This window comes from Phocoena phocoena, chromosome 2 (genome assembly GCF_963924675.1).
Source record: "Phocoena phocoena chromosome 2, mPhoPho1.1, whole genome shotgun sequence".
Classification (NCBI taxonomy): Eukaryota; Metazoa; Chordata; class Mammalia; order Artiodactyla; family Phocoenidae; genus Phocoena; species Phocoena phocoena.
The window spans coordinates 85,258,454-85,277,402 of NC_089220.1; the positions used below are offsets into that span (position 1 = coordinate 85,258,454).

At 55.4% G+C, this 18,949-nt stretch overlaps 1 protein-coding gene across 1 annotated transcript; it reads right to left on the bottom strand.

Annotated features, from left to right (window-relative positions):
• Positions 1-4,207: 4,207 nt before the first annotated feature.
• Positions 4,208-17,374, bottom strand: PLA2G4F (phospholipase A2 group IVF). Its single transcript, XM_065872796.1, has 20 exons — positions 17,264-17,374; positions 16,182-16,254; positions 15,452-15,588; positions 15,220-15,348; positions 14,748-14,788; positions 14,465-14,507; positions 13,919-13,985; positions 11,860-12,029; positions 11,658-11,771; positions 11,434-11,471; positions 11,117-11,252; positions 9,340-9,476; positions 8,859-9,081; positions 7,636-7,750; positions 7,274-7,411; positions 7,054-7,161; positions 5,861-6,055; positions 5,421-5,587; positions 4,706-4,892; positions 4,208-4,428 (listed from the first exon to the last, which is right to left on the bottom strand). Exons 1-20 carry the CDS (start codon positions 17,372-17,374, stop codon positions 4,208-4,210), a joined length of 2,550 nt encoding a protein of 849 aa, XP_065728868.1.
• Positions 17,375-18,949: the final 1,575 nt, after the last annotated feature.

An 18,949-nucleotide genomic window follows, 5' to 3' on the forward strand; every position in this document is an offset into this window, starting at 1 on the left:
ATGCTGTCCCTCAGTGAAAGGGGATCTTGGGTCCTGGGGCCCCACGCTGCCTCTCACCCCTGAATTCACTGAGGGACAGCTGCTTGTCTGATGGGAAGCTGCTTGTCCAGACAGAGCTCAGGACTAGATTCCCAAAACTGGGCATAGTCTGGGAATGAGAGAAGGAGCCTCCAGATAGTGGCACTGTCTCACATGCAGGCCCCTCTGTAGCCAGCATATGGGGCATCAGGGGGGACTTGAGAAGGCAGCCTGCCTGCAGTAGTTCTTGCTCAGAGGAAGGCACAGATCAGGAAAGGGGGGTGCAAAGGAGGCATCTAGGCTAAGGTCATCAGGGGCTTCCACTGAGCGTGAAACTTTGCAGGTACCCCTGCGAGCCACTTGCCAGCCTGGTGAGGGCAGGGAAAGGGGCTTGTGTGAAGGCTGTGGCCTCAGCTGTTGATCCCAGCAGGTAATGCAAGAATGTCATGTCTGAGGAAGGCCAGGTGGTCTCTTAAGCTTGTACTTCCCACCCCTTCATGTCACAGTACCCCCATGCTGCCACGTCACTGACCTGAATCACTAGGATAAATGGACAAGTCTGCAGGGAGCTGGAGGAGGATGGCCAAGAGGGCTCCAAACGCCCCAGGCCCTTCCAGGCACCTTGAGGGCTGGGGAACTCGATGTCTCATTCAGGAATATCAGAGAACAGCAGCCACTGGCTGGGAAGACCTGCCCTCGGCTACTGGTTCACTCTGCCCCTCCCCTCCAGCCCTCGCTCCCTGGATGGTGGCAGTAAGAATCCCACAGGGACGGGGCCTTAAATCTGCCCAGCTTAGCAAGGTAAGAATCTGTTAGGAGGTCAGGGCTCCACCCTCTGGGTGGCTCCCACACTGAGGGCTTTTTCCTCACCTCTTGGATGTCAGCCAGCACCACCAGAAACCTCTGGTACAGCTAATAAAAAAAAGAGCACACATACGTGCACACAGGGACACACGAAGATGGACCACCTCCTCCCATGCCAGGAGGAAGGAGGGAGAAGGGGAAGATTCATGGAGCAAAGACAAGGAGTGAGTCCTGTCAAATGTCCGCAGAAGGCCAGGTCCTTCCCCTGGCCTAGGGGAGGGTTGGGGCCTAGGGACAGGTCACTCTGGCCAGCATTACCAGCCAGCCCTACCCCCAGTAAGGTGGCAGCAACAAGCCCAGTTCTGAGCCAGGTTGCTCTGAATGTACCTGGCAGGAGGCGGGGAGCGATGAGGACCAAATCATTTAGGACCAGGCAAGAGGTCACTTCTCTGCAGCTCAGAGCCATCAACACCCCTTAGAAAAGAGCAACCAGCAAGTACTGAGAGCACGCAGCACGCCAGCCACTGCTCAGCGTGTCACACACCTTGTCTCATTTCACCCTCATGGCTCCCTGTAAGTGGCCTCTGAGAGCCACAGTGAGGCCAGCAGCTCTCAAACCAAGAGACTCCTTACCCTTGCAAGTGTCAGAGTCAACTTGTCCCGTGGAAGAGTGGACCTCAGTTCTGATTGATGGTGCATTTGGGGACTAAAAAATACATTGGTGATCAAAAAACTCAGATATTGTTAATAGAATGTTATGGAATAATGATACCTAACTTTTTCTATTATTTAGGATATGCAGTTGCTGATTTAACCTAAGTTATTTCTTAAAAAGACAAATTCAGAAAATGTACTGTGTAACTGAAAATTGTTAATTTTTTTAAAATGCTGGGAAGTGATTTCAGCCTGTCCTCTGTCTTTCATCTTGAAACTGGAATTCTCCTTTGTAATATTTTACTTACCCCCCGCAGCACCAAACCCATCAGATATAAATACAGATTAATATTTCATAACATCACTTCAAGGCTCTGAAGTTCTCTAGAACTGCATCCCTTCGGCCTCCTCCCCAAGTCCCACACTGCCACCTGAAGGTCACTGCGCCATTGCATGGCCAGTGACCTGACCAGGAGCCATCACAGCCCAGAGCTTGTACACAACCCTCTCAGACACGAGATGACAATCAAGAATTACCAAATATATAAAGAAGGTAAAGCCCATGAAGGAGAGGCAACCTACCCCAAGGAAACTGTTCATGTAACAATCAGGAAAATACCATGAAATGCACATATTAACACCATCTGAGGGAAGTGGTGAAGCATTTCCATGCAATGAAAACAAGTAGTTTTGGAAGATCCTATTAGGGAACTTAAACAGGGAAATGTGACAGTCAAAAGTTAAACAAAACCCCCCAAAAGATGGACAGAGAAGCAGGCTGGACACAGGTGGAGTATATATTTGTGAACCAAAAAATCATGCAAAGAAAATCCCCAGAATGCGGCACAAATGAAAAAAATAGAATGTGTAAAAGGAAAGTTTAGGGATACAGAGAATCAATTCATACATTTCAATATCCATTTAATAGGAATCCAGAAAGAGAATGAAGAAGAGTAGTGTTTTGATACAATTGGTAGATAAAGACATGAATCTCAAAATCGAAAGAGGTCACTGATTTTTTTTTAAGTTCCCAGTTTAGAAAAATCATAGTGAAACTTTTGAAAATAGAAGACAAAGAGAAAACCCTAAAAAATTAGGTAAAGACAAATTACCTACAATGGGATGAGAATTCAGCTGACATCAGGCTGCCCATTGGCAATATGCAATGCAAAGAGGCATTAAAATCTGAGTAGGGACTTCCCTGGTGGCACAGTCGTTGAGGGTCCGCCTGCCGATGCAGGGGACACAGGTTCGTGCCCCGGTCCGGGAAGATCCCACGTACCGCGTAGCTGCTGGGCCTGTGAGCCATGGCCGCTGAGCCTGCGCGTCCGGAGCCTGTGCTCCGCAACGGGAGAGGCCACAACAGTGAGAGGCCCGCGTACCGCAAAAAAAAAAAAAAAAATCTGAGTAGATGTAAGCCTGAACCAAGAATCCTACCCTAATCCAGACTATTATAAGTCAGGGCAAGAAAAGACAATTCCAGACATATCAGGTCTCAGAAGGTTTACATTCCACAGATCCTCCACTATAGAACTATTCAATTTTGCACTCCAACAAAAAGAAAGATAAACCCAAAAGGAAGACAGCAGGTCAAAGGATAAAGACTCATAAAAGATGTGTAAACACCAGCTAACCAGATAGCCTATCTCAAGAGCAATTGTCCCCAGTGAGCAGGCATGAGAGAACCAAGCTACCCCGACCCCATGCCAGCCAAAAGCGCTGGCCTGTTAGAAGCCCAGCTCCCTCAGCAGCCCTGCCTCCCCGGTTCATGTCCAGCTTCCCAGGCCAGGCTGGAGGCACAGGCTGGGATCTAGACACCTTCCTCCCAGCTGGGAGCCAGAACTAGGGTCTTCTTCCCAGAGTCAGGATGGGTGAGGCTTTGTCACATAAGTTCCCTGATTAGAAGAGGAATTGTGACTTTGGCCCTGGAGAGCATGCGTGTGTGTGTGTGTGTGTGTGTGTGAGAGAGAGAGAGAGAGAGAGATTGAGGGAGGGGCTATAGTCAAAGACAGCACTCCTGGCAGAGTGTCGAGTGAGTAGAGTATGGCAGCCGGGCCAGTGAAGGGCCCCAGGGGGCTCAGCGCTGGGTGGGGTGTGGGTGAGAAGAGGCCACAGAGGCCCTAGCCAGAGGGAGAGGGCCTGAAGACCTCCACACTAAGCCCAGTCAGGGTGGATCTCCTTTCCACACACCTAAAATCTGCCCATGCTGGAGAGGCTCCAGGTATTTGGAAGGTCCCGGGTGGGTCAGAAGAAATGATAAACAGATCCTCCAGGGAGAGAAACAGATCCCCCAGAGAGATAAACAGATCCCCCAGATCGGTGGGGTACATCTGTGGAAAAGGCAGGAACCTGGGCCTCTGAGTTCCCAGCCAGGCTTCCTCTACCTCTGCCCATCCCTGGCAGCTGACAGGCCCCAACTAGGAACACGAACACACACGCAGGTTCACGTTCACTCTGCCCCTGATAAATGGATACACCCTCTAGAAACACCCATTTAGCTTCTGGGAGGGGTGAGAGTATTTGCACGAGGTGGCAGCTGTACCCCTGATAAGAGAATGTGACCCAAGTTTAAAGAGCGAAGATGAGTAATTAGCAGGGGGACCCACCAGCTGGAGCCCACCCAGCCAGGAGGGGATATCATCCCACAGGGTCCACCACCCCTCCCTCTACCAAGCCCTGGTCCAGAGCCCACAGTCCCTCCTCTGTCCCAGTCCCCCGACTCCAGCCCGGGTCAGCCTCCAGCCCTGTCCCCAGCCTGTCGCTGGCCCAGAGCCAGCCGGAGGGCCTGCCGCACAGTCTCCACGTTGTTCAGAACGTTGTATCGACTCAGGGCCACCAGCCGCTCAAACTCCTGGGGCTCGTAGGTGAAGTTCATCATGCCATAAGGGGTGTCTGGCCCATTGATGACAAAGTCCCCACAGGCTTTCTCCTCATCCGTTTGTCGTTCCACACCTGCAGTGGGACGGGGAGAGAGTCTGGGCTAGGGCACTCTGTGGCTAGGAGCTGCCAGTCCAGAAACCCCCCTTCCCCAGAGCATCTAGCTGGTCTGTGGGCTCTGCTTGGGGCCACATCTCAGCTCTCTCGCCCACCAGGAGGAGCCGGGCCAGTGTGCATGCCGAGTCCAGGAAGCAGTGGCCAGCTCGGGGCCTCCAGGAGGTACACTGTCCTGGGTCCAGCACCCCATCACCACCCCAGGGCTCCATGGGCCAGACCTAGACCTTCCCCTCACCTGGGGCCAGGTGTGTGCGGAAGGTACGGTTGACCAGGGGGAAGTGCAGCACGATGGGTGAGCGCAGGTCCTCGGCCTTGGCAAACAGGTAGCATTCACGGGGCTCCTTCAAGTCCTCAGGGGGCACCTCAGTGCTGGGGAAGGAGATGCCTCGGTCCAGGCAGTACTTCCCTGTCATCTGTAAGACCTGGGCAGACACCCAGCCCTGTGAGCTTCCGGCCCTGCCTGAGGCGCCCTGGCCTCGCGCTGGCCCAGGCTTCAACGCCAGCCCCGCCTCCCAGCAGCCGAGTGACTACAGGCAGCAAGAAGAGAACCCGCATCTGGGCGCGCAACCTGTGCATCACCCCACAAGCCTCGAGGGAGCCACTGATAGAGACTCCCTGGAGGGACCCTGATGGCTCTGTTGTTACCATAGCAACAAAGGGACAGCAAACCTGAACCCAGGCCCAGATAGAAGCAAGGAATCCTATCAGGAACAGCAGGGTCCAGAACAGGGGTCTTCTCTTCACCGGGATAAAGGCTCCTGAGGACTCCCTCTGGCCTCCTCTCCTGAACCCCACTCTCCTCCATCACCTCAGCAGTCCTCCCCTTCCAGCTGGGGAGACCAACGCTGCTAGCGGTGTTTGCAAGGTGCCTGCCCAGGCCCTTCTCGAAGGGCAATGCCCCAACACCCAGCCAGGCTGCCTTAGCAAGGACCCCCCACCCCGCACCATACCTCAAAAGGGGCATCCAGGGAGTAGTCGAAGGACAGAATGAGGTCCATGGTTCTCTGCGGCTGCAGGCTCAGCGGGAACGGAGAGTTGATGGCAAAGCCTCCATCCACCAGGTACAGACAGTCCCGCATGGGAGTGAGCTGGTTGGGGAAGGCGTCCGGGTGCGAATCTGCACAAAGACAAATGCTTGCTCTTTGCAGCAGTCCTCTTCTCTTCGCACTGGGAACGCCCCACTGTTGAGAGTTCTCCTCTTCCTACAGCCACGGGGTCTCCCACCGCAGCCCCCGGCCTGCCTTCCAGCACAGTCATCACAGTCCTTCCCCCACTAGCCCCTGGGCAGCAGGAGCCCCCCCCCCCCAGCCCCCAGGTCAAAAGGTAGCACTGGCGCCAGGGAGCCAGAGGCACAGGCAACAGGCGGGACCCCGCCCAGAGCAGCACCCACCTTTCCAGGCCAAAAACTCCCTGCCAGACACATAGTCCTTGTGCAGGCAGAGGCCCTGGGTGAAGTTCGAGTTCTGGGCTGAGGTGAAGCGGTAGGTGAATATGTCCAGCACAGCCTGGGAGAAGGGCCCTTGCGGGGTGAAGAGCCTGGTTCGCAGCCTCGCTGGGTCATGCAGCTGGAGCTTCTGGTGGTCGTCTAGGGGTGGGTGGGATGGTGAAATACCGTGAGAAGCCCTCCTTTGTCCAGCAGTCCTCACATCTCAGGGGAGGCCCTCTGTCTCCTCCACACGTCTCTCCTCCTTCCCCACCCTGCCTCCCAGGTCTCTGACCACTGCTTCCCCAAACCCCTTTTAAATGACTTTTTCTTTCATGTTCCCCACGTTTTGAAAGTTGACCTGCACGTATTAAAAAAGTTGAAAGTTGACATTGCATGTATTAAACAACATCACCTACCCTTAAAGTTGCATATGCAACTTCCAATCAGAATTTCACCCATTAAACACCCACTGAACAGTTACCACGTGCTGTGGTGGCCACTGTGCTGGGCACGGAGATGCAGAGGTGAACAGGGCCTGACCCTGGCCCTCCAGGGCTCACGGCCTATTTAGGGGAGAATCTAAAGAGGTAATAAATGGTGACAGTGTCCCGAGGTAAGGACAACATGGGATGTGCCTACGGTTCTAGGGAAACTTGGTGGTCAGACCCTCGATCAGCCTGGAGGGATGGACTGGAACAGAGACGTCCCCTGACAAAATGATGTCTGAGCTGAACTTTAAGAACTGAGCAAAAGTTATCCAGGGAAGAAAAGTGGGAAAGGTGTTCTACGCAGCAGGGGCTGAAGCGGGGACAGAATGTCAACAAGATACCCAGTGGCCCTGGGCTGAGTTGATCTAATGGGAGCCCAAGCGGAGAATTAAAGGTACAGGTTTATCACGGAGCACTCACAACTCCCACTAGGTTTTCTGACATGGGTTCCCCACCCCTTAGCCTCTCTGTAGACCTCTGGGCATCCAGAGACCCTAAGCGAGAAGTCATTTTCTCAATATTTCTCTGAACCGAATAGGACATCCAAGTCCTTCACTGCCTCCTCCCACATTCCTCATGCTTCTGCCAGGGCCCTGCTGCTGGAAAGAGGTATTGCGGGGGCTGGCAGGGGGGAGGGGAGGTTTGGGGGAGCAGGCTCTCTGCCCTCACCTGTGATGTTTACACTGTCTCTGCACCTCTGTAGGAAGCCGAGGTCCAAGCCGGCGATCTTCAGGAAGATCTCATCCAGGCTGGCTGCAAACGCGCTGCCCCATATACCTAAGGAGAAAGGCAAAGTCCCCGGCCCTCACAAGTCCTCCACCGGCATCACCAACTCAGGGCCTGGCGCCTGCCCTGTCCCCTTGTCCCCAGGCCTCTGGCCTAGACTCACCCTGCAGGTAGCAAATCCGGGGCTCGGGGCGGAGCTGCAGCAGTCGCCCCATGAAGAACTCTGAGCTAAAGAGCTCAGTGGGAACATAAGCGCCATACTTGGGTAAGCCGACCTCATGGGGGGTGAACTCGCACCACTCTGGGGGTGCAAAGAGAAGGGAATGTCACCAGGGGCTTCCCACCAGAACCCCATGCTTCCCCTGAGCCCTTGTGACTTAGCAGGTATCTTTGCCTCGTCAAGAGCAGGAGGCAGCAAGCCCACTGTGCTCCAAGGCTCCCACCTGTGCCCTGACAGCCCTGGCCTCTACATCCTCACACTGACCATTGCTCCCACCAGCTTCCTAGGTCCCCACACCCGGGCACCTGCAAAGTCTTCCCCACTGATGTTGTTGCGGACGTTGACACTGGCGTAGATGGGGTAAGGGTTCTGGCCCTGGCTGACCGCCTCCTGCTGGTCAGACAGCTTGGCAGGATTTTCCTGGTCAGGAAAGAAGGGAGGCCACTTGGCCTTTAGGGAGTTCCCTTTCCCCACCCCCCTGGCCTGAGGCTCCGCACCCTGCAGGTGTGGTGTGCCCACGAGACTTTGGTTGCTAAGGCCAGGGCTCTAGAGACAACTCTCTAAGGGACAGGCTTTGGGCTGCAGCAGAGGTGAGGCCACATGGGGTTCGTGCAATTCCAGGGGCTTTGGACCCCCTTCCCTCCCATTCAAGAAAGCCTATCAGAACCCAAGGGAGTCAAGTGACATTTTTAAAAGAATAACTGGGGCTTCCCTGGTGGCGCGGTGGTTGGGAGTCTGCCTGCCGATGCAGGGGACGTGGGTTCGTGCCCCGGCCCGGGAGGATCCCACATGCTGCGGAGCGGCTGGACCCGTGAGTCAGGGCCGCTGGGCCTGTGCGTCCGGAGCCTGTGCTCCGCAACGGGAGAGGCCACAACAATGAGAGGCCCGCGTACCACACACACAAAAAAAGAAATAACTGAAAATCCAATCTACTTTCTTTGAAAAAGTAAATCACTAGAAAACATGTATTCTTTTCTTAGACATCACATTCATAACAGATAGCCACACACCAGTGGGCCAGGCCCCGCAGGGCCCCAGGGCTGAGAACCTCGCTCAGCTCTAGTCTCATCTCCCGATGCATGCTGGGCCTGCAGTTCTAGGAGAAGCCACCAGGTGGCGAGAATCATGTCTGCTTGGCCGTCGGGCTGGAGTGGCATTCTGCCTCAGCAGGAGGTTGAAACCATTTGGGACCCTTTCAAAGCACACTTGTACTAGGGCTCGACCCCTCACCAACCAAAACCAGTGTCTCTGGAAGTGAGACCTAGGCATGGTGTTTTTGGAAAGCTGTACAGGTGATTCTAATATGCAGACAGACCTGAGAATAGCAGACCAGCCTCTCCCTCCCAGGGAAAGTGAGATGAAGTGTGTCAGCCCACCCAGAGATCCCACCCCTTGCCCCCAGGGAGCTCAGACTTAAAGGATAGCTTCGCAGATCTCAGATCTTAGCCTAATGGGTAAGGCAGAACTAAGTGCTGGTGGGGCAGGGTGGACAGGAGCCATGTTCATCTATTACCTGCTCTTCTCTTACCTCCTGGTATAGGAAATATTCAATAAGAAGCCCCCAGAGGTCGATGAGGGAAGCGCTGTGGCCACTGCTTTCCCGGATCCCCAGTTCCTGGGCATAGTACTGCAGGCGTTCCATGGACATTGCCCCCATCTTACTGCTGCAGACCCGCGCCTGGGCGCGCTCAATAGGGCCCTTCAAGGCCACCTGGGACCAGGCTGGGTCCTTGTAGAGTGTGGAGATGCACCTGGGCATGGAGGGAATTAGGAGCGTGGGAGCACAGTAAGGGGAGAGAGGGATACAGGTGTCTCTGAGTCACCCCTCCTCCCCCATCCCTTGCACCCACTGGCCTGCACCACCCACTCAGAGGGCCCTGGGGACTCAGTCCCTTACTGCCCTTCCTGACCCCTTTGGATCCCCGCCCCTCCCCACCAGATCACCAGGTCATACCTCTGCCTCTTCAGGGCTCTCCTTTTTTTTTTTGCCCTGCCCCTACCTCACTTACCAGGTGGACCCAGAGACTCCGCTCAGATAGGTCACAGTGTCCAGGACGCCGAGCTCCTGTAGCCCGGCCAGGCTGCCATAGAGGGAAGACATGGCTCGGGTTCCACCTCCCGAACCCAGCACAGCCACCACAGGCACCTGGGCACGAGAGTAATCATGATAACTTCTACCCCACTATTGTTCATATATTATTGCTTAGCATATCAGCTCTTGGTCTAACAGCCCAACTTGTGTCACCTCTTTCAGTCTTCAAAGAAACCCAATGGCATCCCCACTTTACAGGTGAGGAAACTGAGGCACATGAAGTTAGATAATGTGCCCACAATCATACCATCAGTAAGTAATAGGCTGTCAGACTGAAGCAGTATAACCTCAGAGATGGCTCTTAACATTATATCAGGAAAGTATGTACCTGGGAGGTATATTGGATTCACTCAAAACACCTAAAGCAGGGTTTCTCAACCTTGGCACTGTTGGTAATTTTGGACCAGATAATTCTTTATTGTGAGGAACTGTCCTGTGTGTTATAGGATGTTTGGCAGCATTCCTGACCTTCACCAGGCAGATGCCGGTAGCATCCCTCTCCCCTCCCCTAGCTGCGGCAATGTCTCTAGACAGTGACAAATGTCCCCTAGGTGGGTGGGGGGATGAGATTGCTCCCAGATGAGAACCACAGAACTGAAGTGACAAAGACCAGCAGGCAGCCTGACCTGCCCCAGACACGGGAGGTCCCCAGATGTCTCTTCAGGATCAGAGGTTCCTGGTGGGATCAGACTAGAAGCTTTTGGGCTGCTCAGCTTTTCTACAAAGGTTTGGTTCATTCCACCCCAGACTTCCGGTTCCTTTCCCTGTCCTTCCTTTCTTCCCGTCTTGAAAAAAATGCTCCCTGGCCATTGCCCCGCAAGGTCACTGTCCCTCCAGAGCTCTGGAGGAGACAGAGCTCCCTGAAGGCAGGTCTGTGCCCTCTCTACCCTCCACCCACAGAGCGGAAATGGGGCACAGAGCAGGCATTACCAGATGAGCGGTAGGCTTGCTCAGCTTGTCAGCACTGGGCACAGGCTATGTCTCCTTGGACATCTGCAGCCAGAAGGAAGCCACCAGCCTGTTCCTGATTTACCACAGATCTCCCCCTCAGCACTGCCTTTCCTCCTGCCTCCACTTCCAAATCCCTTTGTCCTGTTATGGACTGAATTGTGTCCCCCCCAAATTCATATGTGGAAGCCCCCATGTGACTCTCTTTGGAGAAAGAGTCTATATGGAGGTAATATAGGTTATGTGAGGTCATAAGGGTGGGGCCTTAATCCCATAGGACTGGTGTCCTTGTAAGAAGAGGAAGAGAGAGAGAGATTCCCACAAACCCCTGCACGTGCACAGAGGAAAGGCTGTGTGAGGACACAGCAAGAAGGTGGCCGTCTACGAGTCAGAAAGAGGCCTTGTCAGATAACGACCCTGACGGCACCTTGATCTTGAACTTCCAGCCTCCACGTGAGAAAATAAATGTCTGTTGTTTGAGCCACCCAGTCTGTGGCATTCTGTTATGGCAGCCTGAGCAGACTAATACACCTCCCTTGGCTGGGGCCCTTCAGCCCTCGTTCATATGGGGTCACATGACTCTCCCAACTGTGCCCATCAGCTCAGGCAAATGGGCCTGCCCCCTTCTTCCTCTGGTCCCCGCACTTCCTCAACACTTCCTGTCACCTCTTAGACACACAGTCCTCTCAAGGAAGAGGTTGGATTTGGTCCCAGCAACTCTGGTGTCTGGCTCCTCCATTCCACACCTGGTTACTGTCGGGAGCCTGGCTCAATCCCAGCACCTGCTGTAGGGCCTTGGACACGACGTGCTTCCTCTTATCCAGAAACTCCTGCTCCCCGTCACAGAGGTTGAAGCCAAGACGCAGGTCCAGGTCCCCAGAGCTGTCTCAGAGGGGGTGGGGGTGGGGTATTGGGTGACTGTTCAGTGGAGAGCCTCCGGCCAAACCCATTTTCACGGGAGCAGACAGATGCACATTCCGTGGAACCTCCCAGAAAGATGCCACAGGACCCAGTCACCCCCAACGCCCACTGAGCCATAGGCAGAAGAGTCCACACCGCTCACCTCACTTCTGCCTTCACACTCATAGCCACCTCCTGGCCCTGGAAGAGACAACAGCCCATCCCTGAGCGCACTGAGAGGGACTCGCATTTGCAGCCCCGGTTGCTCTGGTAATTCTGGCCCAGGTGTGGACACCATGGCTGGCCTGATTTGACCCCCTCCCCCAGACCTTTTGTGGGGGTCACAGAGCAGGCAGGGGCCCCTCAGGCACCCAGACGGAGCCTTACCTCGCCCAGGGCCACGACCTGCTGCTGCTCCCGACCTAGGGCCAGAGAGGAGAGCAGGATGCCCGCCTCGCCCAGCTTGCTGGTCTGGACCTCCAGCTCAGCACTTGGGCCGCTCTGCAGAGAAGAAAACACCCAGGAAAAGGGGCCTCGTCCAGGCTGGATGGATTCTGTCGTCTGCGCCTTCCCAGGCTCCGTCACTCACCTGCAGGACCGTGAGCTTCTCTCCCAGCTCCACCTCCAGCCTGGAACTGAGCACTGGGTTTACGTGGAAGGTGAAGGTGGCTGGGAGGCCTGCCTCCAGGGGAGGCTGCAGGGGCAAGAGCTGGGGCTTCTCGTAGGCCCCGGGCACTGCCAGCCGAATCTGCCTGGAGCCTGGGAACAGAGGGCCTAGGTGAGTGCCAGGTGAGGGGGTGAGAGTGGGGGGTGTGTGGCCCGTGACGGTAGCACGCCGAGCCGCAACTCTCCTTTCCTTCCCCTTGGAAGTGCCAGCTCATCGCCCTGCCCACTCTCTGGCAATGGGCCCTACAGACATCATGAAGGACATTTGGGGTCCTATAACCTGCTCTGGTCAGAGCTGGGAGCCTGGGATGGGGGCGGCGCACACAGTGCTCGGGGAAGGGCCCCTGTCCGGAGCTTATGGGGCTGAGGATTTTGAGATTATTATATTAAGTATATAAAATATAATTCTATAATTACCATATTATAATGATCATATATTAATCATTACATTTATTACCAGTTTTCAACTGGTAGTTCCCCCTCTCTTGCTCCATTCAAGCCCCGTGCTCATTGCCTTGGGGGAGGTTTGTGGCCAGAGAGAAAGCAAACAGGCTGCACGTTGTTTCCAAAGCATAAGTCCTTGGGAGAACATAGAGGGTTTGCAGGGGATGTAAAAGGAAGAAGTGGGTTCGTGGCACAGAGAGGGTAGGCTTGGGGAAGCGGAGGAGAGCCAGCCCCGGCCTTGTGAGGCCAGCTGGTGGGAGGCAGAGGGAGGCCTGTGGGCCCAGGAGCAGCGGGGCCCACCCTGTTCCTGTAGCTTTCTGGAGAGCAGGCAAGACCCCAGAGAGAAATGGCTACACATGACACCCAGGAAGAGGGGACCCCAGACAGACCCACGAAAGAGCCCCTAACGCCTCAGGAACCGACGTCCAAATGGAATCCCTGCCCCTACATGCCCTCCTTAGCACTAAATGAGACCTGGGGACTTGACATGACCAGGGGTGGGAGGGAATTAGAGAAAATAAGGGAAGTGTTCCTTCTCTCATAGCACGGTTTACAGACTGAGACTGATAAGGGCTGTTCACAGTCAGAAACAACAGAAGCTGTGGTGGGGAGAGCAGATGGGCCCCGGGTGTCACAGACCTGGGCCTGGGCCTGGCTCTACCACTTACTGGCTGTGTGACCTTAACAAAGTTTCTTCTTTGAGCCTCAGTCTCATGAATTAAAGGAGGATAATGACTGTACCTACGTTACGAGGTTGTTATGAGGATTAAAAGAGAAAACACTGCAAAACGCTTAGACCAGTGCCTGGCTCATAGTAAGTGCGCCATGTTACCTGGGCACGACTCAGCCCGTAGGCTCAGACTCCCAGTGTCGGAGAGGACCTTAGCTGTCATGCAGCCTCCGCTCCCCTCCCAAAGCTGGCACCCCTCCCGAGTGGCTGTCCCCTGTGGCAGACTGCCATGGCCCCAGTTCTTCACTTCTGGAGTTCTCACTGTTTGCCATGCGGCCTTGGTTTCTCTCACTAAAGAGCCTGGCTATATTCCTTGCCCTCCAACTTAGAGTCAGCCTTGTGCTTGTTTTGGTTAACAAAATGTTAGTGAGGGCTGTGATGTGACCAAAGGCTCGAAAAGCACTTGCTCATCCGGCCATGCGCTCTTGTACCTCTGCCAGTGTCTTAAGAACATGCCCAGGCTTGTCCGCTGGCCACAGGAGGTGGATGAGGGACATGGGAGCAGAGCCAGGTCACTCCACCAAGCCCAGCCTAGATCAGCCATGCCCCAGCTGACCACCAGATGTGTCTGCCACTGAGATTTTGTGGGTGTCTTTTGTACAGCAGTAGTTGAACCGATACAGCCTCTGTGCTTGAATACTTCCAGAGACAGAAATTTACTGCTTCTGGAGGCAATCCATGTCATCCTTGGTCAGCTTTCAGCAGTGAAAAATTAAGAACTTTCTGCCCCAGACCCATCTTCTTGAAACCAGCAGTCCCCAATCCCCCAGGAGAGAAGGCAAGACCCGAGGCCCCTGACCAGACTCACCATACTCTTGATGTGGGGCTGTCCCATCTCCCCTGAGGGTGCCCTGGATTCTCAGACAGGGCTGAGCCTGAGGAAAGCAGAGGCCTGTGGGAGCCAGACAGTCCACAGGGCCCTTCACAGGGCCTGAACCAGGATGGAGGGAGGGAAGTGTATCTGGGGCAGGGTCGAGCTAACATCCTTCCCAGGGCCTGTGCCTTACGAGCAGGGGTCTTCTGTCACAGCCCCCCCCCCCCCCAGGACTCAGAGGAAGTGGTCCCTGGTGGGAAAGGGGGAGGAGATGAGGGGCCCTGACGGTGGCTCCTTGGCAGACTCAGAAGCCAGGTGAGCAGTGTGCTGTGCATAGGTGGAAAGCCTGGCTTCTGGGCTATTCCATCAGGTGGGAGGCAAGGTGCCCCTTTGTCCCTGGAGGTGCCTCCCCAGCACATCTCCCCTCTGAGGAGGGGTTGAGTGTCCTTCATGCAAGTGGGCATGATGGGCTCAGTTGTGGACTCCCCAATCCCCCGTCCCCCAGCCCTGGGCAGCCCCAAGCTGGCCACCCCTACTCACCACCAGGACCCCATTGGTGATGACTTCAGACGCCGGCACCTGGCTACAAAGGATGAGGGGCTCATGGGACGCCTGAATCCCTCAAGATGGCTATTACTATAATAATGTAACCAAAGCAGCTGGAAGAGCCTGGGGAGCACGGCAGGTTTGAGGGTAGGGGTGGGCCTCAAGGTCAGGACATCCCCTCTCAGGCCAGGCCAACGCAGGACCTGGTGACTGACAGCTGGGAGCTTTGGGTGGGTCTCAGAGTAAATGGGAGGGTACAGGCTCCACCTGGACTCACCTGTCCTCCAAAAGAAATTCCACCTGCAGCTCTTGCGAATCCTACATGGAGGGAGCAAGGGAGCGCCAGTTTTCAGAGGTCCCAGAGCCTCAGGACCTTCCCCTCCCACCCCCGGTTCTACTCAGCTCCAGCGACTAGAAGGCCAGACTGATGCTGTGGCTGCTCGTGAGCACAGGACAGGGTAGCAACATCGCCACTAGGAGCTCCATCTGTTCAAGGCTGTGGACAGGTGCTGTTCTAGACACTGAGGATTCAGCAGTGACCGAGACACACAAAGCCCCTGCCTTCAAGGAGCCCACGTGTTGGCTTCCCTCAGGGAAGGAGTGCTTGTGGGAAAGATTTGTGGGGTCATTGCTGCAGGGTGGAGGAGAGTCTGTCTTGGAGGTTGGGCCTGTGCTGATCGGGAGCCCCCTGTGCCAGGGCCTCTTCTCCCGGTACTGGGCTTGTTGCTGGCGCAGGTGGAACCGCTCACCTGGTGGCTGAGTGGGAAGGTGTGTCTGCACGGTTGGTGGGGCTTGAGGCTCCTCAGGTCAAACAGCAGCAGGGAGAGCTGGTCACTGTCCAGGACGTCCTTGTCGTAGAGGGTGAGCTCCAGGACATTCTGGGGGCAGGGCAGGAGGCAGGGGGGCCTGAGGCAGGGCGGAGGGCAGGCACCTGGGAGGAGCCCTCTCCCTCCGCAGCCCCAGCCCCTCGCTGACCCTCACCTTCACGGCGCCGTGGACCCGGTAGTGGAAGGTTTCGTTCCATTCGGGGTCACGGCAGTTGGCTACCACCCTTGTCTGGGCCGGGCTGGGGGACGCTGTGTGCAACCACAGCTGCACGTAGCAGTCTGCTTTGGACACTGTAGGTGGGATGGGGAGGGTTCCTCAGCCTCTAGCTCTTATGGCTGGAAAGGTTGCCTGGAGGAGACTGGGGCTGGATGGGAAGGGGCAGAGGAGGCTGCCCGCATAGCAGGGTGGGGCGGGGAGAGATGCGGGAGAGCCCATGTCCTTGACTCCGTCTCCACCAGTTACACCTCCCATTCAACTGAATGGAGATCCTGCTGCAGCCAATTCAAAAGGTCGTGCCACAGTGCAGAGCACTGAGTCATTCCCAGAAAGGGTCTGATTCAGTAAACAAGGTCCCGCCCAGTGTGAGCACTGGCGTGGAAAACCCTAGAGAGAGACGGTAACTTGTGGCAGCAGCAGGCCTCACACGCTCACCCAGGCTGGCAACCTCCACGAGCCAGCCTCAGGGAGGAGGTGGTGGTCTGCACACTGCCTTCCCCTCCAGCTCCCGCAACCTGCCCTGGGCTGTGGCCCGGGCTCCCTCACCAGAGAGCCCTCCATCCGCTCCCCTCTAAACACACATGCACGCTTCAGGCCAGCCCCTGTTGAGCTCTGGGGAGGCCCCAGGGAGAGGAAGGGAGAAAGCATGAAATTGGGGGTCACTCACACAGGTCTGCGCCCCGGATATTTCTGGCCCTCAGCACCTTCACCTGGAGGTCATAGTATGGGTGGGTCTCCCGCTGAAAGGACAGAACTCCGGGGACTCAGCTCCAGGAAGCCGGGTGTGAGGCCTGACCTCCCTGCCATGGTGCCCACCCAGGGCTTCCCTTGTCCCATCGCAGAGCGGCAGCCTGGCCCCGGGTCACTGACGTCACTGTGCCAGGGACCCAGGAGGCCTCGACAGAGCCTGAACCTGACCTTGGAATCAGTCAGGCTGGGATCAAATCTAAGCCGCACTGCGGACTAGCTAAATGGCCTTGAGACTTGATTTCCCTGTGCTTTAGTTTCTCTGTCTCTAAAGTGGGGGTTATGATGATAATCTCACAGGGTTGTAGCGAGTTTTAAATGAGAAGTCGTACAAACTGCCTGGCATAAGCGCTTAATAGGTGGAGCCATTTTCACTACTTATGTTTATTATGCACCGTGAACATGCAGCCCCCCTGACTACAGTGCTGGGGCTGTAGCTTGAGAGTCAAAGCGAGAGCTGGAGTGATGTGCTTAAGAAGATTAAGTATCAAAAGAGAAAACTGTGATGGACCCCACCCACTAGCTCCTGACAAAGGCTAGAAGATGGCCCAAGAGGGTGCGGGCAGGTAAAGGGAAACCAAGAGTCACCCAGCTGGTACTGGTCAGATGAGTCACTAAGGAGACGGCAGCTTGGGCTCAGGAGAGATAACAGTAGACTGCAGCCTCCTGGGAATGAGACTATCCCCTCCAGATTCCAGCGAGTGCCTCATTCCCCCCACTCCCTCAACCCCCAAACCCCATTCTATAGCCAGGCTAGGGCTTACCGGGCTAAAGCCCATCAGCTGCAAGTGTCACATGGCTTCCATTTCCTAACCGGGGGTGATTAACTTCAAGATTATTATTATTTGGCCAAGCTCTCTAAGCTCTACCAGGTAATTTGGAGCAAATCAGTCCTGGCCCAGATCAAAATACATTCCCAGGGCTGGCCCCAGTCTCCACAGGGCCCTGTGCGCCCAGGACTCCTCCTGTCCACACCCCCCCAGGGGAGATCAGGTACTTTACCCACCACCGCCTCCACTGAGGTTCCCTCTTCTGTCTCTTCTGCAGCAACACCGCACCCATGAGGGGCAGCTCCTTGCCTGTCAGCCATCTGGGCCAGAGCGCCCAGAGCATGGCCGGGCAGCCTGGCTCCCGGCAGGAAGCCCTGCCTGCGCTCCTCTGGCTACACTGGCTGCTGGCTCAGGTCTGACAGGTAGCTGGAGTGGGGAGGGTGGAGCAGGCTGCTACGCTGAGGAGTCACAGCTGAGGCTGGAGGTGGGGTTTGACGAGCTCCAGGAAGTGACTGGAGCCCAGTGTCCTCTAGCAGGAGGGACTTTAGACCCTCTCAAAGAGGATGAGGAACTGGCACTCTGGTTCCCAAACCTGGACCCTGGTTATCATGGCGCTGCTTATGGAAAATAGATGCCCGCGCCTTACTCCCCAGACGATTTGATTTATAGGGTGTGGCTAGAACCCAGGTGTTCGTACTTCCATCAAGCCTTTTAGATGACGCAGACACAGGTGGTCCAGGGAACAGCAGAGCCAGGAAGTGCTGCATCAGGGGCCTAGGTTCCCCCAGCTATCAGAAGAGACTCAAACTAACACCTTTCAAGTCCCACCTCCCCCACAGCTCTTAAGCAGAAACATGGAAATCTCTGATTCCCCACAGTGTTTCATCTGGACTCAAAGGTGTTTCTAATCCCTCAGGGCCTCTCTCATTTGTTCCCCAAACACTGAGAGGCTGGTGTGTGCCAGACACTGCGCTAGGCCCTGGTCCAAAGGTGAGGAGGGCCCAACTGTATCCTGAAGAAATTCAGACTCGTGATTCCCCGCGGTGGCTTCTAACCAGGACCCCTTCCTGAATCCGCGGAAATACCTGGATGGCCCAGGAACAGAAGTAGGGATATGGTCAGGTGGTATCGATAAGGGCAGGTAAAAACCGGCCTGCCTGTCCTTAAGCTACTAGAGATAAAGGCTTTAGAGGGTCCCCTTTGACCATCCTGAGCCTTAGGCTGTAGGTGGTGTGTAATGCTCCCTTTTCTGCAGACCGCAGCCACCTAGGTGGCCAAGACAGGCAAAGTTTCTGGAAGAAAGGATCTCTAGGGCAGTGAGCTGTTGGGAGATACATTTGTTTTCCTCAACCAAGACCCAATCATCTCCACTCTCCTCCCCAGTGCCCAAGTTGGGAGACTGAAAAGATGACATTCCAAAATAAGGTGATTCAACTCTGAAATGAACTCTGCAGGCAAGTTCAGACCAGAACTGCTGTTGGCAAGGTCCCAAGGGGGAGGACCTGGTTTTGCTTAATTTGGAGCATGAGGCCAAGACCTGTGCTGGGGTCTCAGAAGTGCCAGAGTTCCAGCCTCTTAGTGACCTGTATGCACAATGTGGAGGCCCACGGAGCCACAGCAGGGGATTCTGAGAGAGGGGCACGGAGCTAGCTGGGGGCAGAGCCAGGCCTGGCGTCCAGGACCCCTGACTGAGTAGAGTGCTTTCTGGGCTGTACCACAGTCTCTCCTGGAAGTCATCGGACCCATGCCTCAAGAAAGTCATACCTCTTAGTCCCAGACGTTTTTTCATCCCCAGGGAAAACTCAGGATAGCCAGAGATGGCTCCGGAGAGGGACACAGAAGGACCAGATTGCCTTTTTGGAGCTGGCCAAAGTGGACCAACACTTCTCCACTTCTCAAACATCGCTAGGTCCCTTAA